The following is a 27,523-nucleotide window of genomic DNA, read 5'->3' on the forward strand; positions in this document are numbered from 1 at the left end:
CCTGAAAACTCCTTGACTGTGAATGATGTACATTTTACACAAATAGTTTGCATGAGTAACGAGTGAAGTGATACGTCAGTCTTACTAAACGCAAACACTTCAGAACACTTTATTTAAAAATGATCAACAATCAAAACTGCATTAAAAGTGCTCCATGTAGCCTTTCAGCCTCAATAACTCACCAACACATTAATTCCAGAGTTTAATATACTTTCAAGAAAACAAAAAACAGCATCAGCAGGAGGGTTGGTCAAATATAACCCATCGAATAATGACCTCAAATGTTTACAGTAATTGTATCATGTTCTATACCAAGCACCGTTAAACAAAATAGTAAGAAACCATGAACTCCAACATTATTTTGTTTACATTCCAACTACCATAACAGGCAATATACTCATGAATATTCAACAACTGACATTGTTACCGTAGGTTAAATAAAATAACCGGCATGTGAACAGAAGTGGGTCAAAGAAAGCGATGAAATAAAAGTTGAAATACCTGAACTGTGATTTTGAACGAGTGCAATTTGCCTGACAGAAGTGACTGAAGAGTGATTCATACAAATGGAATTATAAAAGTTCAAATATTTAGTTCCGTTATATAAATATCCAAAGCATTATGTTTCGCAAGAACTGCAAAACTCGAAACAAACGATTTATGATTTTACAGTATCCAGACACACTATTCAGTTCAAACAACTCTTGTCATCAGTTTTATTTATATAGCCTCAAAATCATAATTTATTAGATATCATTTTGAAAATCTCTTTTGAAATAAGTGGAACTAAAAATGTATTTCTTCCAAAAAACAAACTGAAACGATTCGCGACATCGTCTTCTCTCACAACCTCTCAGGCGCTGGTGGAGAAGGTGCTGTCCATTTCAAGGCATACGGTCGCTCCCTCGCTCCCTCCCTTCCTCCCTTCCTCGCTCCGTAGCCACTGTCCTCCCCCCGGCTACACCAGCGAGCCCGCTTGGCTCTGAGCCGGCACCATGACGGCGACAGCGCCCATGCGCGTCAGGGTGGAGCAGCTGGTCTGTGGGGACACCTGAGGCTGAGCCTCAGTCCTGTTGGGGCCCACGGGGCTCCTCTGAAGCTGCGGGGGGGCCCCGTTTGAGCTGGGGGGGGCGCTTGTGTTTGCGTGACGGCGTGCATGCCGCGTTGTAACCGGGGAGTCCCTGGAGCGTGCTGGCGTCTCCGGGTCGCAGCTGGTAGGCGTTAATCACCGAGCCGGTGTCCGATGCCGACGTGGGGGGGTATGGGTCGTGGGAGTTGGGCTGGAGGGGGTCTCGCGGCCGCGGACTCGTGGCGATGGAGGACAGCGTGCCAGTTTTGGATACGATGTCCGAGCCGGTGTTACTTTTTGCCCACGACACTCGCTTTGGCGCCTGAGCGTCCTCCCTGTGACGCAGGGGAAGCACACATCTCAGTTATGAAAAGGATTCAAATCAAAAATGACAAAGAGGACATTCAGCGTTGGTGTTTTACACTCCCTTTGAGGTCTGGCAAAAAATACTTGTACATTCCAGATTTCACCATATGCAGTATTTATTACAAAATATACAACGTGAGAGCAAAGATATTTAGATAAAAGTAGTGATGACACGATAAATCTACTTTTAAATAAAAGTCCTGTATGTCCTCAAAAGGAACTATAAAATCAAACTCACATTTTTTGGGGGTGAATTTTCCTAAAAAGAATTCAACTCAATATCATAATTATTAAATGCAGAGAAACTGACACTTTTGATTTAAAAAAGGAACAATGCAAGAAGCAAAGCCTTATTAAATATAATTGATAGATGCTTCTCATACATGCAGCCTGTTTGCACACACACTTTATTAGGTACACTTGTACGATCTAATGCAATAGATCTTTTAGCCTTAAAGTACGCTCAGGTTTTGTAGACACCGTCATACATGTGTTATTACCTTCGCATTGAAAATGCGGAAGGTTATAGGTGCGTGTTCCTCGCATAACTCAAAAAGTATTAAACCGAATCGCATGAAATTTGGTGGGATTGGTTATTATCCGGGGACCATTTGATTAGATTTTGGGATCGATCGGGTCAAAGGTCAAGGTCATGAAAAGGTCAAAATCTTCTTTTTACCAGAGCGCGGTCAATTTTTATCCAATTGGCATGCAACTAATGCCAACATGTTCATAATTCAATGCCCAATCTTGTGATATACGACATGTCATAATGACCACAATATCCGGTATCAAGTTACTTCAATTTACAGTTCCCCACACTCTCATGCCAAGTACCAAAAAAGTGGCTGCGGCGAAGGTATGCGCTCTACCGAGTGCCCGTTCTAGTGAAATGATGTTTTAGCAATGAGCTCATAGCTTGTGGTGCTGTTGTTCTGCTTTAGATTTAGAGGTGTTTCCCCCCTCTTGTTCGTAAATATAGAGGACAATATAAACAACCTCAGGATAATGAAGTCCAGTACAACTACACCTTTAACCATGAAGTGAATTTATCTCAATGTCACTAAAAAGGGAACCGAATAAATCGGGTAACGGTTCGTATTACATTGCATTAGATTGTACAGGTGTACCTCATAAAGTGCCCACCCTCCAGCGTAATGTTAAACTCTCACTTGATCTCGTTGGCCGTCTCCTCCTCGGTGTCCCTTCTCCGCCTCAGTATGAATATGAGGAAGAGCCCCACGGCCACCAGCCCCACGATGGAGCCCAGAGCCGCTGCTGCTGTCAGGCCTGCGTTGGAAGCTGGGAGACGCAGATCACAGATCAGGATGAGCGCCTCGTGGCCGGCGCGGAGCGCAGCGTGAATACTGAGTGCTTACAGGTGAGAAGCTCCAGGTTGACGGAGCAGATGTCGGAGCCGGCGGTGTTGCTGGCTCGGCACATGAACTTCCCCGACATGCTTTTCGTGAGGTTGCTCAGCCTCAGGGTGCCGTGTCGCTCGTCTGCCAGACAAGCGCACAGTTACACAAGTTGACTACACACAGTTACACACTAACCAGTCCTCTGCGCCAGAGGGTTGTACACCTACTGTACAGGATTACTACACAAGTTGACTACACACAGTTACACACTAACCAGTCCTCTGCGCCAGAGGGTTGTACACCTACTGTACAGGATTACTACACAAGTTGACTACACACAGTTACACACTAACCAGTCCTCTGCGCCAGAGGGTTGTACACCTACTGTAGAGGATTACTACACTAGTTGACTACTACACACTGTTACACACTAACCAGTCCTCTGCGCCGGAGGGTAGGACACCTACTGTACAGGATTACTACACAAGTTACACACTAGGGAGCTATTTAGAAACAGTAACAAACGACTTTACTGCAGGAGGGTACTGTGAATATTATATCCTTATGAAAACCTCTTGTATATAAAAGAAAACATAGTCTACCATTTAACAAATACATTGGCAAATCAAATAACTTAAAGGTTTTTTTTCTTTCTGCGAGTTCAGCTAGTTTTTTCCCGTGTTGGATGAACATATTTACTGTATATCCGCATGTTGCCGTGTTCGTTAAAAAAAACTTGAACCAATACACACCCCTCTGCGCGGTGCACTTGGTTTGCTCTTCTGTCTTCAGGCCCTCAGACCTTCTGGAGAGTAACCGGGACCAGAGGGCCGCTTCCTTCTCTTGTTGCAGCACATTTACACTCAAACACTCCTCCCGTCTATTACAGTTTGACTTGTTTTAATCCTTTTGTGGTTAATAAATGAATATATTTGTGTGTTTCTTGTTTTTTTGTCCTAGTCTAAGAGCCGGGCTGTGACATAATGCAATAAATAAATACACTGATGCCTAATTCACTTATTGAAAAATTATATATTTGTTGATGTTAGCTACTACTCATAATCCAGAATGTAATCTACTTATGGCCCATATCTGGCATCTACAGTATACAGTTTGGGACGGGTGGCATCGCGCAGTAGAGGATTCTGCTACATAGCGATGCGTGTCAGCAGTTTTAATATCTTCTCACGCCAAGGTTGTGTGTGTGTGTGTGTGTGTGAACTGGGTATTTCCATTCAACACAATCTGTTCCTCTAAGCGCATGGCTTTAAAATGCTGTGTTGGTGCAAACATAAGGTGCAGAAAATAAACGCGCTTCGTGATGGACGTATCACAACAAATCCTCTGGAATCCAATCTTGGATGTCACATCGCAGCACGCCTTCCTGTGATGTGTTTTGTTGCTTTCGTGGGGAATGTGAGGAATGTGAGGAAATGAGGGTGGGTGCGCGGCTGCTTTGTGCAAAAACCGTTCTTCAGTGTTGTTTGGATGGCTCGGTGTCTGATGAGTGTTGCACGTCTGGCACACGGCGAGTAAATCATTAAAATCATCCCAGATGAGAAGTCACGGTTCCAGAACATGCTTCACAATCATTGTGTCCAAACAGCTTCCCTCCTCCCAGAGGTCGGGTGTTGTGTGGATTGAGCTTCTGGTTCTGTCGGCGCCGCCAGGAGCAGAGTTCATGTAGGCAGGCGCGCACACACACACACACACACACAACGCACTGCCACCAGTAGAAGTCCAGTGATGATGTCATGTTCTGTATTAAGTGTCTGCTGATGAGCATTACCTGTCTGTTGGGCCGGTGAATGTTAGTAAATAAGCTCAAAACAGCCAGACACACTCAAATGATTAAATGTGGAAGTAGCTAGTATTTGTGAACAGATCGTCACTTTGTCGTTAACCTTTTGGCCGCAATATTTAAATAATGCTTCAGAAATCAAAACAAAAGTGGGTGCCAAATAAAACAGTGGCAGATGAGTGATATGCACTTATCCCTCTCTGATTAGTTAATCCTCTGGCTTGAAAACCAGCTGTGAAGAACCAAGCCCAATTGTGACAGATAAGCAGCTGACAAAAAAACAGCTGACTCGGAGCTTGGAGCGCGTCCAAGCCTGCGCTGAGTTAAGATCATCATCATCATCATCATCATCATGGCCGAGCTGACATTACAGAAGGTGCCACCTCATATCATGACAGGGACGTTACTCACACTGCGCCGCCGCAAGGTCACCGAGCAGCGGTTGTTTTAGCCCCGACACACGACACGTGATTAACGGATATGAAGCTCGTGTGTGAAGCTCGTGTGTGAAGCTCGTGTATGAAGCTCGTGTGTGAAGCTCGTGGGTGAAGCTCGTGAGTGAAGCTCGTGGGTGAAGCTCGTGTGTGAAGCTCGTGTGTGAAGCTCGTGTATGAAGCTCGTGTATGAAGCTCGTGTATGAAGCTCGTGTATGAAGCTCGTGATTGAAGCTCGTGGGTGAAGCTCGTGTGTGAAGCTCGTGAGTGAAGCTCGTGAATGAAGCTCGTGTATGAAGCTCGTGAATGAAGCTCGTGTATGAAGCTCGTGTATGAAGCTCGTGTATGAAGCTCGTGAATGAAGCTCGTGTATGAAGCTCGTGAATGAAGCTCGTGTATGAAGCTCGTGAATGAAGCTCGTGTATGAAGCTCGTGTATGAAGCTCGTGAATGAAGCTCGTGTATGAAGCTCGTGAATGAAGCTCGTGTATGAAGCTCGTGTATGAAGCTCGTGTATGAAGCTCGTGAATGAAGCTCGTGTATGAAGCTCGTGTATGAAGCTCGTGTATGAAGCTCGTGGTGTAATTTGCTGCCTCACATGACATCCAATGTCCGAGCTGCAGTGGATTAGTTTTCACAATTAATGTAAACGACCACATAAATAAACAGAAAGTATGCAGAAAACGAACGCAGTACCTTTTAAATGTATTGATATTCTATTATAACGAGTTAACTCTCAGCAATAAATTAGCCTATTACTTTGAATTATTTCTAATAATACCAGACAATGGACTCGTACCTGATTTAAGCAATAAGGTATGAGAGGCAGTACTGTATCGTCAATAATGTCCGCTTTAAGGGTGTTAGCCCGACGCGCAGCCTTTGAACAGGACATTATTGCTAGGCAACAGACAAACGCCGGGAAGTCCGAATCTGTGAATATCGTTGCAACTTTACCGAACTTTGTTTCGTTGTGTCCCTGACCTCTACGGGTTTTTACAACGCCAGCACAAACATTGTTTGCGGGCGTGAACGCGCTTCATCCAACACCAGCACCGACTCAACGGTCAGACGTAGCTGCTGATCCCGTAGTGGACTCCCTTTCCATTGTGCAGTGCTATAGAAATCCTGCAGTATTTCATTGATACCTTCCCTGGTTCTGGTCTTCAGGTCTAGTTACTGGTTTCTTTTCGCACCAGTTGGTGAAGCAGTTCATTGACCACTTTGTTTGGCGGACAGTGTTTTTTTCGTCAGGCAACATTTCATAGGTCTCACTTTCTTATCTTATCTTATATAGCATAACGTCCACCTGATGTTTCCTCTTCCGCTAACCACTCATTTAAAGTCATTCCCCCAAAATATCAAAGTTCACAAGAAACATGTTTGTAACTGTCGAGTTTGAACTGACAACTAACGGTCGCGCAAAATCTACTGTTATTGTTATTTTGAGTGCACACTGATATCAAACGCTCAGATAAATGTAAACAGCTGTCGGACATTATAGCTGAATAAAGTACAACCAATCAGAATGCGTGATTTCATCTACCCATATTACAAAATCTTATTATGCCTGACTGGATGGGACGACAGCTAAATCTAACACAACACACATACCACAAATACTTAAAGAACAAATTCAACCTTTTTTTTACAAAATAGAAATATATTTAAGTCTCAGAATTCTCATATATATTAGGGATTTTTTCCCAATATGAAACAGCTATTCTAGATCGCAGTGAGGGTAAAATAACTGCTATTCATTGAGCGTTTTAACATCGACATTCTTTACTCAACTAATGTGCAAGGAGATTGTAAATGTTTAAGATTTAAGAATGATTACCTGGCTTTTTTTTCTTTTTTGCTAATCAAAATATTAACTGAAATTGTATCCTATAAGCATTCATTCAAATTGAGTGTATTTGTTTTCTGTCTCTAGCCTAACGGCTGTGATTTGTTGACACCTCGGGATGTTCCAGGCAAGCGGTGGGATGGGAGTTAAGGGAAATAAGGGGAAAGTATGTGAGTGAAAACCCTTACCCATGAACCCAAGGACAAACATGGGCTGGGGACAGACTCTCCATTCTTTTTGTAGAAGGAAAGACGGCAAAGAAAGAGTGAGTGAGCATTAATGAGAGGTAGGGAAGGAGTGGCGCACACGGATGGGGAGGGGGTGGAGACAAGGCCCAAATCCAACTCATGCCTCTTAGAGGGGTTGATCAAGTAATGACATGGGGCTTGTTAGATTAGGCACCAAGGTCAACAGGAAATGAGGAGTGCCGAGAGAGGATCAGCAGAGAGGGAAAACGGAGAGAGAGAGAGAGAGAGAGAGAGAGAGAGATTGCTGAAAGAGATGAGAGTCATGGAGAGTCAGAGAGAGTATACATCTGTGCAGGGGGGATGAATTGATGGGTTTGAATTCACGTGTCGATGGCATGTCAGAGGGTGAAGATGCACATGTGATGCAGGCATGAGTGTGCATGCTGCTTTCCAAAAACCCGGCTCAATCAGAGGGAGTAGTTGTTATGTTTTGAGTCTGAGGACTTTTCTGCCGTAAACAGATAAGGACCAAAGATCAAAGCGGTTAAGTTAATACTCAATCAATCAGGATAAGTCCCATTGTTCAGAAACCGATGGTGCTCTCTTCGCATCTGGAAACAAACATCTTCAAAATAATGCAAATAACTACGGAAGCATGCAGGAGCACATTATGCACACTTTGAGAGGAGCATGCTGGGGTTTGAGTTGTCTCCATCTGTAAAGAGGATTTCGTGGTGCATGCCGTGGGATGACCAAGGATCTTCCTCTGAGGTGCATCTGGAGCATCCATCAGGAAATCCCACTGCTGCGTTTGGGACTTGTGATCAAGAATGTGTCCAGACAACAAGGATTTAGCATCATCTGCATGTAAGGCCTTAAGGACAGCAGGAAGGTGCATGGCATTTGGACCTGCAGATAAACAGGCTCCAGATAATCGCTCTATCATCTGTGCTTCTGTTTGACAAACGTCCACGTTAACAAGGACATGAGGCTGGCTGCCGATAACTTGACTTTAGACAAATGTTGCTCTCACCGCCTTTTCTCTCCAAAACGACCCGATTTAATTATATTAGATTAGATTTTACTTTATTCATCCCAGGGGGGGAATTTAGTGTTGCAGCAGCAAAACATTTTTACAAATATACAATACAATAAAATAGCAGGACATATTACATTTAAAGAATTGAAATAATAAAGAAGATGAAAATGCAACAAAAAAAATGGGGGAAAATATGACGAACAAGCTGAACATGACAAAATGAGCCAGTGCAAGATTTGTCGCAGTTGTGTGCAAAGCGTTCTTCAACCCCCCCAAAAGAACGAATGAAAATTAAAAAGTACGCATTCATATGAATCCAAAATTTAACAAATTAACAATAAATTGGTTAAAGTGCTTTAATGCAGAGGAAGTAAAACTAAGTTGTTCAGTATTAAGCAGTTCCTGTGGTCTAAGGAATCTGCATTTCGTCCAATAGTCAAAACCCAGGGGGAACAAACTGGACACGCTCCCTACTTCACAGCTTGCTGCTCGTTAAGCTTAATTGCTGTGCTTCTGTGGTAATGAGGGGTTTAGATGAGCAGTTTCTGTGGAGACTATTTCTATGACAGAAAAAAGTAAGATGAATTGTAAAATTACATTTGCGAATGCTGCAAGCGTCACAAAGCTCGATCATATCTGGGTGACTGCAGGGATGTTATTATATATATATATTATTTATTTTGGTTGAACTGACCATTGAAGTATAAGACTTAACATCCTGGTTATGTGCTGAGAGAATACTCACTGTGCATTGGGGCGAAGAAGACCTCGGTCATGGGCGCAGCCTTGGTCCATTTGTAGTGAGGGATGGGTTTTCCATGACTGGACTTACAGCTCAGAGTCACATTGCCCATCACCACTGGGTTTCCTGTCATGGAGCACACTGGGGGAGAAGGAGGGACTGTAGGGACGCACAGACAGACGTAGTGTTAAGATAATAATAACACAAGATCTATGAGCTTATAATTAACTTGTACATAAGGCTTTAATCAACTGCAAACAACGTGGAGATGTTTTGGGGGGCAGCAGCCAGGGTGCATAAAAATAAGAAACAGTTTTCATCCCACATTGTTTCTATCTGCTGCTGGATGATGATTTAATGACTTTAGAGCCAAGCAAATCCCTTCACAGCAGATGAATAATATTTGCATATTGCTTACTTTCATAAATGCATGATATTTAACAGACTGGTCCGATCTGAAATCCTTCAAAGTATTTACTTTGCCTCAATTTCCTAATCCAGGGAACTGTGTGAGCTGTGTCACAGAGCGCTCGGATTAAATCTGACCTTTGAAGTTCCTGACGGTGCGGTCTGTATACCTTTGACATTTAAGTGCATTTGTCCAAACATGCCAGCACTGCCAGGGATGATGACCGTGCATAAGTACTGCCCAGAGTCTGACTCCTGGGTGTTGTTGATGTAGATGGAGAGGTTGGCTGAGGGCATGGCCGCACTGAAGCCCACTCTTTTGGTGAACTCATTCTGACTGATCCCGACTTTGCCGAGGCTGAAGTTTATTACCTGAACAGAAGAAAAAAAACAGATCCAATGGTAACACTGGACATAGCATCACTTCCCTGTTAACTAGTAATACTCATAATTAGAGCAACATTTATGAGTTTGAGACATTTTATGAAATACAACACATTCTTAAAAAAGGTACTACAAAGACGTTTCTCTCATTTGAGTCAATTATATCTTTATATATATATATATATATACAGGACTGTCTCAGAAAATTAGAATATTGTGATAAAGTTCTTTATTTTCTGTAATGCAATTAAAAAAACAAAAATGTCATGCATTCTGGATTCATTACAAATCAACTGAAATATTGCAAGCCTTTTATTCTTTTAATATTGCTGATTATGGCTTACATCTTAAGAAAACTCTAAAATCCTATCTCATAAAATTTGAATATTTCCTCTGACCAAGTAAAAAAAAAAGATTTATAACAGCAAAACAAAATCAAACATTTGAAAATGTGTTTCCAGGTGTTTCGAGTTAATTAGACGATTCAAGTGATTTGTTTAATACCCTACTAGTATACTTTTTCATGATATTCTAATATTTAGAGATAGGATATTTGAGTTTTCTTAAACTGTAAGCCATAATCAGCAATATTAAAAGAATAAAAGGCTTGCAATATTTCAGTTGATTTGTAATGAATCCAGAATGCATGACATTTTTGTTTTTTTAATTGCATTACAGAAAATAAAGAACTTTATCACAATATTCTAATTTTCTGAGACAGTCCTGTATATATAATATAAATGTTTAAAAAAAATATGTTTTGGCTGTGGCCATATTAGGATGAACAGATAAACCATATAACATAAATCAATGTCCTTCATATACATATATAGATATATTATTATTTATATTTCCAATTTATTTTTTGACTGGCCATATTAAGATGTGCAGATTAACCGTATAACATAAATCAACGTCCTTCATGAAGATAATCCTGACATGTACAGATGGTGGATGTTGAATTTTAGGCAGATTTTCAGTTTGAGATAAACTTGCAGGCGTCAGACACGGAAATTGTTTAGATTATATTAATCATGCAAAGACCCCCCCCCCCCACACACACACACACACACACACACACACACACACAGTATGTGCAACGTACAGCTTCACTAGCAATCCGTGTCACGGTTAAGAAATGCAGTAAAAAGAGATGCAATGCCATTAGTGGCATCCTTTCCTTAATAACATCTGTCTTTCCTTTCACTATGAATTAGACAGCAGCAGTGGTATTGGCAATAATTATAATCTCTACAGATTAGGCCTAAAAGTACCTGGTCTAGTTCATTAATAAGAATTCCTCAAAACATTTGTTGTATTAATATAGTACATAAAAGGTAACTTAAATATGTTTTACTATTCTTTGCAAGGCTGCAATAATTTGTTTTCTCAATGAATCTATCCGGAAGAATGGCAGGTGAAAATTCTTACTATAATAGTTTAAAGATATTTTAAATTAAAATGATAGAAAGCAGGAAAGAAGATCTTCACATTGGCAAAGCTAAACCAGAAAAGTCCCAAACAATCAAACAATTGTCAAAATAATTGTCCTTTCATTGTTTTAACTGTCATATCTCTTTATGTGAAGGTATAGGACTTCCACTAAAGTAGTAATAGCATCAGCAAACACACTGTTCTTATATTAATCTCTTCATCGAGGCTTTCCTTTCTCTCCTGCACAGAGGTCAGAGCGGGGTCAGCTACACAGCAGATTGTTGCAGACTGAGGGTTTGATCTTCCCACCTGTTTGGTTTTTTTCCCCATGAAGTGCCAAAGGACAGAGTTTTTGGAAATGTCAGAGTTGGGGCTGTACCAGGCATGTAACACCACCATCTGGCCTTTGACCACCTCCATCTCTCCTCTGGGGATCTCCACATCATTGGTGTCACCTGGAACAACAACACAGGAAATGGTTCATTATGAAGATCATCCATTGTCATCCATTGTCAGGCATGGACATGTTTGTTTGTGTTATGTGATATGTATGGTTTGTTAATATTTGTTTGTCTTTGCATTCCCAGCTCCCATGTCTCCAATTTAGTATTTTATTGTAATAATAAATTGAGCTGAGGATTATCTTCTCAATATATAATGTCAGAAAATAGTGAATAATGTCCACATCCTAAAGCAAAATATGACGTCGTCAAAGATCTTGTTTCCAAGGATAGAAAACAGCTCATCCTCACGGGTATTTGGTGTATTTGTTTTCAAAATCAAATCAAATTAAATATGCCTAAACAAAGAGAACGGATGACATGGAAGTTGAGTCTGGTGGCGGTCGATGTCTTTGTTGGAATGTGTCAATTTGTTCAAAAATGATCAGACAGAAGAAACATAGAAAACCTTTGTGCAATTATGCTAGCACAGCTGAAAACAGTTATGCTGGTGATATAAGCTATACAACTGGCCTTCCTTTGAACTTGAAGTTTGAAGAACAAAATTAATACTTCAAATATTAATCATAATTTCTAACCTTGTCAATGTCTTGACTATATTTTCTATTCAATTTTCAATTCATTTGATAAATAAAAGTGAGTTTTCATGGAAGACCTGAAATTGTCTGGATGACCCCAAACTTTTGAACGGTAGTGTACATGTGGATGGCACATCATTACAATAATATCTCCTCCTTTTCCAAACACAGGAGTGTTACAATAAATGTACACGGAAAAGTTGAACCTGTGGGGGAAATCGCACGGAAATAGGAGCCGCATTCTTGTTCTTGGTAGAGAGCAAGTTCACAGAGAGTGTTATTATGGACACATCGGTGAATTAAGAAACGGATGTTTCCAGATCAGCCGTCTGTGTGACTCCAACCCCGCGAGCTGCTTTGTGAGTCTACTTTAGCATGTGGAGTAATGTCTGACGTCTCTCTCCCTCCGCGTGGTACTGTGAGCTTCTACTGGGCCCCGGTTCCCCCGGTTCCCCCTCAGGTTGCACCGTTAACTTCTCGCCAGAAGCTCGCCCACCGCCATGTTGAGGGCCGTTGAGAGGCAAGAGATATGAACTCAGTTTGGCATGTGGTGATTTATTTTTCCTTGAAATGTTTACGTTAACTATCTTAGTTAATGTTTAAGCATGCTAAAATGTGTTATTTACGTACATATTAGGGTTATCATATGAGTATCACAAGATGTACATTTTTCAGGTATTTAGTCATAAATCAAAGTATTTTACACATTTAAATTCTGGCTTGATTAAACACCATAAGCATGAAACCTAAAAAAAAGTCTAAAGGATCAACATAAACGTTACAATTCTTCCTGAATGGGATGTGAATGTCTTCAATTTGTGGACTGTTATTACTATTCATGGAGTGGGACATCTACCCACAGGAAAATCCATGGCTATGCTTTTTATAATCAACATATGATAAGATGTCCTACCCTGTGAGACATTAATACAAAACAATCTTTCCCCAGTTAACAATAAGTTAATAACACATATTCATATGCAGCATTTCCTCGTGTCACTGGTGATCAGTAAAGACATCGATGGGACATGCATGAGATTAATATCTTTATCATCATCATCGCTCCTGCAGTCATTCAGTCTGTTTTACATGCATTATACATCGCACCCCCATCTCTTTGTCAGATTTGAAACAGTTTTTGCCTCACAAATCCCGTGTGTGCTCCAATTTCCTCTCCAGCAGCTCTTGTGATTGCTGTGAACCGGTATGTGTCGACTCAAAATATTATCTAACACCACCGAGAAAAAGGCCATGTTGGAGACGAGGCTGCGATTGTTGCATGCCGACTAATATACACTGTTGTCCTGCAGGCACAATCAGAAAGGATCAGGTTTCTGGGTAGGTTGATGAGACTTTTTCATGTGAATGATATTCCATGATGAAGTCGGCTAATGCCCTTTAGTCTCCTCACTCCAGACTATTCTTGTGCTTCTTTGAGCGGGCTTATCCTCAAAACTGTGTCATTCATTTGTTTATTAAATAAAGGAAAATCTTCACGAATCCGTGGCTGTCTCCATCTGGGAAGTGTGTGTGTGTGTGTGTGTGTGTGTGTGTGTGTGTGTGTGTGTGTGTGTGTTTGGCTGCCGACAGACAGAGAGGCGGTTTAAGATGTGGATATGGGTATCAAGTCAAAGTTTAAACAGGAACAATAAATAAATAAGAAAATAAAAAAAAGTTGGGATGCAGATCTGATCTGTGGCCTCAGTAAACTCTCCTCATTACATTTCGCCAAAGGCGATCGTTCAGCCTGGCCATGCTTTATATCTGCTAATTGGATTCTTCTCTTCAGAATAAACTGTGTTTTTTCATTTTGTTATGTTTTTTTCTCTCCCGCGGGCATCCTGGCTGTGAGATATTGTCTTAGTTTCAGCTGCAACAGCAATTAAAACGTCAGAGCTGCCGGACGCACACAGACCTGCCAAGACTAATGAAAGAAGAGTTAACCTTGGGATGCACGTCTAGCGCTGGGGCACAATGAAGAGATCAACTGTGGTTTGTTGTGGTGCGGTGAGTCGCCCATAGGGGGCAGCCCATTCATGTGAAAAAACAAATAGATCATAGATAAAAGCACAGTGGAATTCTTCTTGCTAATAATCTCTGAATATATGACACAGCGAAGGAATACATTAAGTATGAACTGAAGCAACACAGGTTGACCATGTCAATGATATTTTTAAAACCAGGCTGGGCAGGTGTATCCAAATATAAACTAGTGTCTATAGTTTATTGCTGAAATACATGATTTGCATGTCTAACAAGGCAATCTAATTCTGCCGCCTTGTGATCGAATAAAGGATAAGAAGTCGGTCCCTCTCTCGATGCCGTGGGGGCGCCTGTGTGATAAACCGATCCTCTTTAACCAGCCCCCCTCTATCTCCCCGAGTAATCTCTGCTTCCACCCATGTCTCCCTCGCTCTCTCATGCGAGTCCCACTGAAGCTTGAGCTTTAGTTCAGATTTACCCTCCATTTACACCTCCGTCCCTCCACCTTCCCCCATCGATACGACACGGTGGGCCTGTTGCTAAAATAATCTGAAGCGACAACCGGGTCTGAAAGGTCAAAGGTCTCAACAGTGGCTGGATGCACTGTTCAGTGCCCAAGTGATGCTGTAAAAGTCTCAACCTTAAAGTTGCAGAGCATTTATTATGTTATAATACCTTTTTATACCTATGCCTACCTCTCATATTTATTATCAGATGTGATTTTCAGTCACCTGACATCCCTTGAAATAGGTACAATTCCTGAATGCAGGCTCAGCACAGCGGGGAGTCTTCTCCCAATAGGGTGAAGGTATGACCAGATGTGCAAGTATGGACGGAAATTATTTAGAAATACTGAAACGGCTGTGTAGACAGAGATTGTTTTGGTTTTAATACCCCGGTTTTAAACAGAAACATATGATTAACATTAGTGTGGATGTAGAGCCTTACAGTGGATGCTGGGGTGGAGGTGTGTGCAATGGGGGTGTTGTAGCGAACTTCAGTTGATTGCTTAAACTACTCCAAGGCTTCTCTTTATTTTTACAACATTTCTGGTTGGAAAGTATAAAACCGAATTACTGAATTACTGAAATAAGAAAACAAAAATGTCCATAGTTTTCATATATTGCTCGTCTGATCTCTACAGTTTTGTCTGTGCCGAGCTGTAGAGGAGACTGAAGACTTTCCTCTTTGACGGTCTTATAGTTATAGGGCTGAATCAGGTTCACCTGGTCCAGCCCCTAGAGATGCTGCTATAGGCTTATAGCTGCTGGGGGACGTTTAGGATACACTGAGCACCTCTCTCCTCTTCTCTCTCTCCTTATGGATACATTTACATCTCTCCATTGCACATTGCTAACTCTGCTTCCTCCCCGGAGTCTTTGTGACTCCACGTCTCATAGGGTCCATCGGACCTGGCTGTGTGTGATGCCTCCTGCCTGGTTCCTGATCCGAGGTGAGGTCCTGGGACAGGGATGTCATTTGTGTACAGATTGTAAAACACGCTGAGGCAAATTCGTAATTTGCGATATTGGGCTATAAAAAAATAACTGAATTGAACGACCTTCAGTTTTACTTCTATGAAGGAATTTAAAAAGTGAAGAACAAGTGGTCCATATGTGTTGATTTCAAATGAGGACAGACATGAACAAAGATTTAAATAAGTTGTGGTTATTGCCTGACTTTTTGACAGACGGGACGGGGAGGAATGTAGGACAACAAAACAGCCTTGTTGTTGTAAAACCGCCTCTTAGACTGACCCTACAGGCTTCAAACAGATGGTGTTTCAATAATAAATATTTGGGGAAGGCTCCTTTAAATTGGATTACATTAGTAGTGTAATCTCTGCAGCTATTTTAAACCATTTTGAGTGTGCTATCTCATCACAGTAGCTTTAATCCCCCTTAACTTTTGATTGTGTTTAAATTGATTTTCCTCGCACACATGGCTCCAAACTCTCAAAATCTCCTTACGCTGTCAATTTTCCTGACAGAGGCTGATCATTAACAATAAACAATGCTAACCTACTTCAGATGGCCTCCTTATTGCAGCAAACGGTTGTAATAATATCAAAAGGATATTATAATTGACTATAGCCACTTAAGAAAAACAGCCTTGATACATATGTCCTTCCACCGGTAAGAGACTGGTGCAGACTCATGGGGAAGAGCAAATATAAAGGAACTAATCCAGTATTAGAAACACAATGCAGGTGACTTTTTTTTTGTCGCCACACCACATCCACGTTGTTTGATGACACCTCAAAGCTTTTATAACGACGGTCTTTTGATTGTTCTGACCGCAAATCTAAATAATAAGAACAAACATTTTAAGAAAAGGGTCCTCTGAATAAATCAGTGATCGGGCCCTAAAAATAGTAATAACAACTTTACATTGTCATTATATGTAATATGGTTAAAGTCATTCATGAACCAACTTCCTTTTTTTTGACTCGTGTGCTCTGCTGAGCTTTGATTCTGTTCCATGAGTCTGTTCCATGAGTCTGTTCCGTGATTCTGTTCCATGAGTCTGTTCCTTGAGTCTGTTACGTAAGTCTGTTCCATGATTCTGTTCCGTAAGTCTGTTCCATGATTCTGTTCCGTGAGTCTGTTCCATGATTCTGTTCCGTAAGTCTGTTCCATGATTCTGTTCCATGAGTCTGTTCCATGATTCTGTTCCGTGAGTCTGTTCCGTAAGTCTGTTCCATGATTCTGTTCCATGATTCTGTTCCATGATTCTGTTCCATGAGTCTGTTCCGTAAGTCTGTTTCATGATTCTGTTCCGTGAGTCTGTTCCATGATTCTGTTCCATGATTCTGTTCCATGATTCTGTTCCGTAAGTCTGTTCCATGATTCTGTTCCATGATTCTGTTCCATGAGTCTGTTCCATGATTCTGTTCCGTGAGTCTGTTCCGTGATTCTGTTCCGTGAGTCTGTTCCATGATTCTGTTCCGTGAGTCTGTTCCATGATTCTGTTCCGTGAGTCTGTTCCATGATTCTGTTCCATGAGTCTGTTCCGTGAGTCTGTTCCATGAGTCTGTTCCATGATTCTGTTCCGTAAGTTTGTTCCATGATTCTGTTCCGTGAGTCTGTTCCATGAGTCTGTTCCATGATTCTGTTCCGTGAGTCTGTTCCATGAGTCTGTTCCATGAGTCTGTTCCATGAGTCTGTTCCATGATTCTGTTCCTTCCTCTACCTGGTTGTCACGATCCTAAAATTATAACTTCTATACCTGCCATAAATATCATGATACCCGATACCAGAATTCAATACAATACCATAAATACGATATACCATGAATACGATACTGGTATATTTATCAACAGAAGTATCGGTGCTAAAAATATTCAAAATCATATCGTTTTTAACGTACGGGTACTTTGTTAGTGTCGATACACCGTGCAGCATGACAGCAGCAGATGTAGCGGGCTGACATTCAAGCTAACCTAAAACCCCTAACGCTGTAGACATCTTAACGCTGATTGGCCAAGACTCGACACGTCCCATCAAAGATGTTTTATTGCGAAGAGCACCACATCACATTTTCTCCGTGTCCCACTCCAATCTCATAAACGCCGGCCGGCCAGTTGCCCACCCCCCCTACCACAAAACAAAAACTCAACTCGGGCCAATCAGCTCTTGAGTTCCGCTCTCGTAGCGCTGGAAGCGGAAGTCTTCCAGACGTAACAGTAACTTCATCGGTGAAAGTGACCGAGCTGAGTGAGCCTACGGGTGATGTCATGAACCCAAACACGAGGGCGTTTGTGTGTGTGACGTCCACAACAAGTATAAAGCAGAACTAGTGGTTAGTTATTCTGGTGGATGAAGGAGATGATAACGGTCTTTACGGAGACGAGACACGGAGATAAGCCCCGCCCCTCGCGGAGCGTCTCAACGCTTATGGCGAGAACGCGGTGAATGAACGCGTTTTGGGCGACGCGAAAAATAGTTTTGCTTTTGGTGTGAACGCACCTTAACTGTTTGAGTGTGTCTTGTTTACTTTGACTCAAGGAGTACACTACAGTTCATCGACCCTTTCCACACACTTGCCGTATGTTCTCACACGTGTTCTCTTACATGCATGATTATTCAGGTTAGCGTGCTGCTGTTAAAGCCAAATGCCTAACATGTCATCTTACAGCTCTGACATCCAACAAATGTAACCACGATGCCCTCAGAGCTAAACGGTAAAATAGAGAAAAATTCTATGAATTAGATCTGAGGATCTGTACATGTGTGGGTATTATTCTAACGCTGTGGAAGTAAAAGGTCTGGCAGTGAAGCAGCCGGACAACAAGTAGTTGCTATCTTCTTGCTTGGGTTGAGTGGGTCAGTCTGACTCGGACTGCTGAATGCCAGTGGCCTTTTCATCCCAGCTGTCCATCACAAGTCCCACAGTGCCCTTCCTCACCCCGCCCCTCCTTCTCCAGCCAGCTCTCGGGTCTCGGTGGCAGGGAATGAAAGGCAAACTGAGAGCTTAAATGGGTCTGCAATGTTGCATCACAACAGAGCCCATAACCACCCCGCCACCCTCACACCATCTCGGGTCTTTGAAGAAGATATTTATAAACCATTAGTGTGGCAGCGGGGCCAGGGTCGGCTGTTTTATCTCCCGGATCTGTCATGTGTCCCCACGCGGCGGGCTGTGCTGACGGAGTAACAGAGCGAGGGCCGATAGGGCCGACAGGGCCGCTGCTGCACACGTCCAGGCGGCTGAGGCCCCGACTGCCTCGCCCCTCCACTGCCTGTGGGACACGGGGAGGGCTCCGTGCAGCCGGGCTGTAATTAGGAAGTCGAGTGATCTGATTTTAGATTTCCACTGAGCTCTCATCAGAGAGGAAACACACAAGAGGCTTATAATCTGTACACAAGAAACATCAGATAAGTGCTTCCCAGGTTCATCATCGGAGAGATGTCGGGATCGGGCATCATCATTCAACATCTGGAGCGAGGAACAATTCCCTCTCTTTTGTAGTTTTAAGTCTCGAGTACGTTGGCTTTTTTTTCTTGCCAAGTTAGATAAGATTAATGCAGCGACTAACATATTTGTCCAGTACATTTAAGGATAGAACCAGTTGTGTTAGCTTAGTGTGTGTAGTGTGTGTGTGTAGGTGTGTGTGTAGTTCTCAAACGGTGGGGCACGCCGCTCTAGTGGGCTGCCGTGGGACTACAGGTGGGGCACAGGAGGAAATGCAGAAAGACCTTTATTGAGAACGTCACATATTACACACAAGTTCAAAGTACGCGGACATAAAAATAAGACATTAATAAATACATGTTGAAATGCCTTTTCCTTTGTGTACATGCTTACGTGACGCCGCTAACAGGTTACGCTTGCCCATGCGCGACGGCTAAGATTCCCGGAGACTCGCTGATTCTTACCGTTTTGCCAAAAGCTATTCTCTGTGAGATCGGCTTTTCTGCTTTTGCCCTTCAAAACAAAAGCTCAGCATTGAACATGAATTGAGAGTAGCCGTACCAAGCCCGTTTAAAAAAGATGTGTAGTGGAGAGTAGGCTCATCGCAGCCACACATTCTAATACAACTTGACACGTATTTGCACTAAATTTGTTTTGCACAGGTTGCACGTTATTGTACAAGTTATTAAACTTGTTTTGTTTTGTTTTTCACAGGTTGCGAAACAGGTCAATTGCATCCACAATAAGCTATTTCTTTGCCAATGTGCTTTTTTGCACTCTAATAAAGTGATTGCACATTTGGTTTACTTGAAAGTGATTGCAACTAATTATTTTAAAAAGCAAAGATGGAGGAGTAACATAAGTTATTTCAATAAAAAGTCAGCATAGACCGGTGGGGCACGAATATTTTAAAAAACCATAAAAACCAACCTGTTTGGTGGACATGTAATGAAATTACTTCAAAGCCAATTTGGCACTTCTGGATGGCAATTTCAGTTGAGACATACCCGCCAATACCCATCAGTATGTACCAGTCATCAATACCAATCTAACTGTTTTCTAACCCTTTTTTGTTGTTGTTCAACCAGCTAGTTAGGCATATTATTATTTTTTGGACGGTCGGTCCAGCAGTTTCCTCCGGTTTCCGAGGGTGATAGCTAAGATAACCATCTCCTGGATGTAGCGTAATGTTTATCCCACAGTCATGGGAGGTTTACCAAATCGTCTCGCCTAACTCAAAGGAAATACGTATTTTTTTTAAAGGCCAAACATTGATTTAAGGCCTTCAACAGGGACAGAGATGGCCTGAATTAAATGTGAACCAGACACTCTAAAGTCTAAAGTCGTGTGCCCACATGTAAAGATCATCAGCTCCCAAAGCCAGAGATGCTCCTAAAGCCCAGCTATAGATTTTATAAAGTGAAATCCATATAACTTTCTTTGAGGTTACTAATCAATATGATTCAGTAGGGTTCTTTTCATGGATCGAGTCATCCGTTTTAAACCTGATTTTGAGAGCTTTTCCTTTGAACAGTCAAATGAAAAAACATGATGAAAACCATCAAGTTGTGGGCGGAAAAAACTAAACAATAAGTGGAAATAGTAACGCTGAAAGGATGTCAGACAATATATCTCTCTGGGTTTTCTCAATACAAGCGATGCTTTTTAAATGATTTTTAAAAAATGTTGCTTAATATTGAGGCTTGAAGAGGTGATTTGTTTTAGTGTTGTAGACTATTTTATTCTATTAATATAAACAGATACATACTTGGTCTGTATTATGTGCAAAATACACCTCATTCCAATGAATAAATAGTATCGTGGTATGTGTTAAAGCGAACCCTGGCGTGTCGAGACTGTCATGCTGAACTTGAAATGCTTTGAACTTGTGATTGAGTGGCGGAACACATTCATTTGATACCGTCTTCACGTAATGACGACTACAACTTTCTCAAAAATCTGATATCCAATGGACCCACAAATTAAACTTAGGCTTTTCATGAGCTGTTCCACAATAAAAGGCTGAATTTGTGGACGTACAAGACCTTTGCTTACATGTTACTATCACCAAACTTTCTTTCTTCCAAATTATTTCTAAATTCCAAACTAATCTAAGGATATCAATTAATCTGTTTCCAATTTACATTTAAGAAGTAAAACACAGCATTGTGAAGATTTTGTTTCATTAATAATATAATGTCAAGTCCTTTTGGAGTCCAATACTTCAAATGCGGTCCTGGTCACATTTAAACTATAGTGAAGTACATCTTTACTTTAAGCACAGAGGTGAGGTTATTAATAATTAACATTATCTGGTGCAGAAGCAATTACATATAAGAAATCAATATTTTAAAATATATCCTAAATATAGACTTCACTGCACATTTAATAGAGAAGAAGTGGGGGGGGGGCTTCTATAGCCTTGTAAAGTTAGAAATGCCATGATGAATTGCTCTGATTGAGTGCTTTGTGATGAAGTCAGGAGAGTCAGGGCTCAGATGGTCAGTAGAGCCCGGTTCATTAAACCTGGTACACTCAGATGAACCCACACGTCCACCTCCAGTACCACTGAAGAGGTCCCGGCCAAAGGTCAAAGGTGCAGCTTTGAGCCAAGAGAGACCACAGGGAATAACTAAGTTCATCATGTCTCCCACCTGAGCCTGCAGGTGCTGCTGCTCTGCTCTCCGCCTTCCTCAGAGGACACATTACAGGGGTCAGTAAAAGCCCAAGACCTTTTTGAGGGAGAGATCCAAGACTTTGAAAGGTTATGAAACCCCAACATGTCACAATATTATTGTTATAGGATCTATTGTTCTGGAAAGTTATCGCTGTGTTAATCATGTTATATTGTGTTGGACTGAATGTGGCCTTAGCCCGAATGATTGTTGGGGTTTTACGTAACTTAGAGATATCTGCTGTGAGACGTCCATACAATGGAGGTGTAACAGGGCTCCAGACTAACTTTTTTAACTAGGAGCACAGTGGCCCCTAACTTAAAATTTTAGGGGCGCAAGCAGAAAATTTAGGGGCGCACACTATAAATCGACTTGCAAAGTTTTCCCATCATTTTTACTGTATTACTGATAAATAATTTGACAATATACAATCTTATGCCTGTTTGCCTTCATGAACTGCAAAACATTCACAACAGAGAACTCTTCAGAAGTTACTGTATTGAGTTTAAACATATTTTAAGAGAAAGCATACCTTGAGCATGTGCATGTTGCACTTCGATGTGGCCAATCAAAACATTTATTGGTTTCTAGAGATGCACCGATCAGGTTTTTGGTGCCGATCACCGATCACTGAAATCAGTATCTGCCGATCACCGATAATACCGATCACTGAAATCAGTATCTGCCGATCTGATAATACCGATCACCGATCACGGTGTTGATTGAAGCATTCTATTTATTGTGTAGCATTATTGCTATGAGGACTATGAGGAAATACATATATAAAGCAACTCAAACATTAAAGAAATTACCGATTTCTTTAAACATTTAGGACTTTTACTTTGAAAAATGTCCTAATTGATACATTAAAATTGTTTGATTGCTATTGTAGGGGATTTCAGATATGTATGGAACACATCTGCATCATTCATTTCCTGGAACTCTTGGGGAAATCTATATACAGGACTTTTCTTAACATAAAAAAGTCTGACTTATTTGTATAAACTCTTCCTTGGTCCAGTAAAAATGTTTTACTGTTAGCATAATTTAAGCTAAATCTCAGAAACTATCTCTAAAGATACAAAATCAGTTCATTGTTTACTTTTATATGTTCGTGTATGATTTGTCGACATCTTATATTGAAAAACGGATGTTGTTTCACGTGGTTCTTTCCGCTAACTTTGCAAAACCGGATGTTGTCACTTAAATCCTTCTCCCCGCTCACACACAGGCCAGCCTTCTTCTTCGGTTTTCGTCTCCTTTCTTCTTCTTCTGGAGTTAATGTCGGTTAGCAAACCAGTCATTCAGGCATTACTATAGTGGGCTGAAGTGTAGAACAAGTGTGTCAGCAACACAAATATTTAATAAAAAATAAAAAAATCTGCTAATTTACTGGTCGCGCATGCGCGAGTTGATGAAAAATTTACTCGCACTGTGTCTAATTTTAGGCGCAAAATGCGACCATTTGGTCGCAGTCTGGAGCCCTGTGTAATGGAGCTCAAAAATGTTATTGAATATTATGTCGGAAAAATCTAAACTGAAATATGGACACAATGTCCCAGTTACATTGTAAATGGCACATGGTGCAGCAAACTGCACTAACAAATACACACATAAAATGCACACACACACACACAGTACAGTAGTTAAAATCACAGCTGCATGGTTAAAAGAAGTGAAATAAAAGGTTTTTTTATAACCAGGATAGCAGATATATGTTTCTCTCTGCAATGTTTTGTTGGGAAGCTGAAGAAATCATGAGATGCCATAAGAGCAACCGTTATGCAGTTATAATGCAAAATGATGTGTGAATGCGAGTATTACAAATAAATGTATCCATAACCATCCAAAATCCTTTCAAATATGTGGATTCATAAAACAGACAAAAAAGTTTCAAAAACAAAAACGTTTAAGTATTTCCATTTTTACAACACAAGTATAAAATGAGTCGTTTAATCCGTCAGACTTGCAGACCCAAGCGGCCGTTGCCCCGGTACAGGGCTGCAGCTCCACGTCAGCAGCCAGCCACACTCGTGTGTGACGTGTCACCGCCGAGCCGAGTGGGCTGTGGATCGTCTGATGGCACGCCCGCAAATCACAGGCGTGATGAATGTGGCGCGGTGGTAATGTCCAAGTCATTTGGCTCTTGCTCTCCTCCCCTGCTGTGCATGGCCGTGCTAATGTGACACGTTATTGATCCCTGTAGAGAAATGTTCTCCTACAGTCAGGTTTAAGTGCAGGGTCAGGAAAGGAGAGCAGCCTCACACGCTGGTAATGATTCCATGTTGTGTTGAAGGATGGGAGCTTCAACAATCTGCTGCCAAACACATCCTGATGTCGGTTGTTTCCACTTCAGCATGTTTCCCAATAAGGAGCAAATAGACTCATGTGGGAAACATCATTTATACAATCGCACATCTTTCACACCTTCTATTTCCGACCAATTAAATCAAATGTGGCCCAATAACACAGGAGCGCACGGAGGAAAGAAAAAAGGAGGCGGGACACAACAGGAGAGATAAGTCGACTCGCATTCAACACAATTAAGAGGTCAGTAAATGCACCGAGGTGGGAGGGCTGTAATCAACATGGATTAAATCAAAGTGTCAAAGGGATTTGACGGCCCCCAAACCCTGACATGATGGATTTAGCGAGGGAGGCTCTTCAGGCCTCTCGAGGGTCTGCTTGTGAATACATATTAAACTGTGCTTTGGTAAAAGTGCTCCCTCCAGTGTTGAGATGGTCGCTCCCCCGAGACGGACTGTGTGGACTGGACAAAGACATCATGGAAGAGATGTGTTTTGTGTAATCCTCTTGAGCCACTTTGCTTTTCTCACACAATAACATACAACGCTGGCATCTTAATGACTTGTGTAGTGTTCATATCAATCTGAATCATTGAAGGGACTCTTGTGTCCAAGTCCCTGCAAACTCAGATTAAACAGCACATAGCAGCTGGGATATGGATCCGATAAAAAAATAGTATGTGTGCCCCGTAAAAGAACACACACACACACACACACACTATAATCATTTAAATATATTTTTCAATGACAATTAGAATTAGGTAATTGATTAATGATTCAGTCTATACATAAAATGTATCCTCCAGCCCTATGTTTGTGTCAATTAATATCTTTAGATAAATTAATCTAATGTTGACCCCAGTTTCAAAGTTAGATGGAAAAATAACTTTAAATTCCACTTGTTACGGTTGCAGACGTTCCTCTTCTCTCGTCTCCTTTGTATGACGTTTTTTTTTATCTAGTTTGTTTCATATTCACTGATCACATGAATTAACATCTCATAGCTACTCTGAGTGTGTTATCCGGTCAAAACAAAACTTTACACGTTAACAAAACTCCTTCATCAGACAAGCTTTCGATTTCATAGCGGATACATGCCATCTTTTTACTCTTTTTACTGGCTATACTAGCCCATTGAACAGACTGTACTATTTATATCACTTTCCACACTGTAATATCTGTATAATATCTGTATACACCCTACTCCCTGTGAACATGTTCTCCCTATGTGTATTGTTTTTCTTCTGTGATTCTACTGTGATTTGTGGATGTATGTTTGTGAGTTAAGTTAAGTCTATAAGCTACTGGATGACCTAAATTTCCCTCTGGATTAATAAAGTATCCATCTATCTATCTATCTATCTATCTAAACCCTGTCTTCATTATCAGTGTTTGTTTGCTGCTGTGTATGGCGGATGCGCCACAATACATATTTGAATGACTTCCTCTAAATCTCTGCTTGCTAAGATCTGTGTGGACAGTTGGCAATAAGGGGTTAAGCCTTTAATTCTGCCAGTTCAAAAGAGCATTGATCAGCGTGGCTGGGTGAGGCCACGGATGGAGGCGAAAGTCGTCCGTGTTGTCGAGGCGTTGATTCTGGAGGTGAGCAGAGGCTTTGTGTGCAGACCAAATAAAAAACAGAATTTTGTGCAACATTCATTGGTAAATGGAGCTGTGAGGATGAATGTTCTCCGGTGGGGGGAAGGGGGGGTTCAGGCACACTGTAATTCTAGAGGCACATTTGAGCTGTGACTGAATGGCGCCTGTTGCCCTTCAACCTCGGCGGCCTCGCAGCCACTCTCTGCTAACAGACCCGTTTCCCCGGTCGTGTGCATCTGCAGCAGCCTCGCAGACAGACGATCACCGTTTCTTCGTTAAGGTCACTAAGCCGCCTCGCTACACGCTAATCTTATTATCAGCCAAAGCTGGCTTAAGCAGGGAGGGAGACAGGAAAGACAAAAGTCACACACAAGAAGAAACTTAGGAGACAATCGCATTATAGTGTAGAAGAGACAGGCCTGGTAGTAATGGGCATGGTGACTGTGTGTCAGCTCATGGCGGTTTAATCTCTTCAATGATGCAATAAATCACTATTCCATCAAATCTAAATATTTCAATGCATTACGATGAGTTTGTCTCACAAAAGCAGAAAGAGCTGGAATGGTAAGATCATTTGTGATATTGCTCCAGCAAAGAGAAAATTTCATCAACTCCAACAATTTAGGTTGCAATTGATTTGGGAATCCAAATGTGACTTGAAACACTAACGTGGTTTTTAGGCCATTTCAAAGAAAACAGTCTTCTAGGAAGAGAAGCCAGCAGGGACAAACCATTGTCCCCGTCCCCTCAGCTAAACCAATGCGGTAGAAGTGTTGGTACACGGCTGCTGTCCCATCACCTCACCCAGCTCTCTCAAAAGAAGTATAAATACACCAGTAAGTGATAGAAGATTTCCCCTTTATATATATACACGTAAATATACAGTATATATACAGTATATATATATATACACATATACAGATATACATATGTATATACACACACACACATATATACATATGTATATAGCTGTGAAACGATTACAATTTTTAATCGGGTTAATCACAGGTTTTTGTGGATTAATCATGATTAATCACATATTACCGATATTCTCGGTATATTTTGTGAGAAGATAGAGATTTATGACAAAAGACGGATATATACATTTCTACATTCTTCTATACAATGGTGCTGCAACTCAGCAGTTATTTAGCAGTTTTCTTCCATATGGAACATTAATACATCTTCATCCTAAACAGAATGTTTAACCCTCCTGTTACCTTTCGGGTCAATTTGACCCCATTCAATGTTTAATGTCGGTGTTCTTTGGGGTCAATTTGACCCCAGGCTGTTTTTCACTGTGTCAAACATATCAGAAATATCAACTTTTTTATTTATTTAAAGGGCTATTTAGGTTGTCAACAAACAAACATAAAGTACCTCACACTTAAACTTGGGAAGCAATATTAATTCTAATAATTTTCTGGAGGTTTTAATTGCTGGGGTCAAATTGACCCCGAGGGTAAAATATGTTAGTAAATGTAAAGGTAACAGAGCATTTTTCTCTTGTTTGTCAACCATTAACTCCACCATGATACAATCTAAAGGCCTCTAGTCTTCTTCTAGCAGCTGCTGAGGCAAACTGACTGTGTGGGTTTTCTTCATGAACTGGGCCGTGATGAAAGGGACGGCGGGGACACCGCTGCAAAGCTGAAACCTCACCGGCCCGGACAGGTGGACAGTTTGACAAGTGACTTCTTTTTGCTCGGTCCCGATGCGCGCGCACGGAGCTCTGTGGCGCGAGACGGAGATCGATAAGTGTTAACGCAACGCGAAGAGACAGAAATGACATGCTGCTGTGGAGATACGATCAACAACAGACGTTTAGTTCAATAAAAGAACAAAGACGTGCGATAGAGAACATGTCAGGGGGCGGGCCAATCTTTTAATGTCATGCGATCTACCGACACTACGCCGCGATCGACTGGCAGGT

General features: G+C 41.5%; 1 protein-coding gene and 1 long non-coding RNA gene across 2 annotated transcripts in view; one reads left to right on the plus strand and one right to left on the minus strand.

Annotated features, from left to right (window-relative positions):
* Nucleotides 1–78: 78 nt before the first annotated feature.
* esamb (endothelial cell adhesion molecule b) overlaps nt 79–27,523 on the minus strand; it is a 41,454-nt gene continuing 14,009 nt past the window's right edge. The window contains 7 exon segments of the mRNA XM_056440854.1: nt 79–1,129; nt 1,131–1,404; nt 2,608–2,737; nt 2,815–2,937; nt 8,852–9,007; nt 9,427–9,628; nt 11,384–11,529. Coding sequence (XP_056296829.1) covers nt 959–1,129; nt 1,131–1,404; nt 2,608–2,737; nt 2,815–2,937; nt 8,852–9,007; nt 9,427–9,628; nt 11,384–11,529 — 1,202 coding nt within the window. The 3' untranslated portion in view covers nt 79–958.
* Nucleotides 2,699–3,735, plus strand: LOC130210493 (uncharacterized). Its single transcript, XR_008834818.1, has 2 exons — nt 2,699–2,816; nt 3,589–3,735. It is a non-coding gene; the product is annotated as an uncharacterized LOC130210493 (long non-coding RNA).

The sequence above is a fragment of the Pseudoliparis swirei genome, chromosome 20 (assembly GCF_029220125.1).
Source record: "Pseudoliparis swirei isolate HS2019 ecotype Mariana Trench chromosome 20, NWPU_hadal_v1, whole genome shotgun sequence".
Classification (NCBI taxonomy): domain Eukaryota; kingdom Metazoa; phylum Chordata; class Actinopteri; order Perciformes; family Liparidae; genus Pseudoliparis; species Pseudoliparis swirei.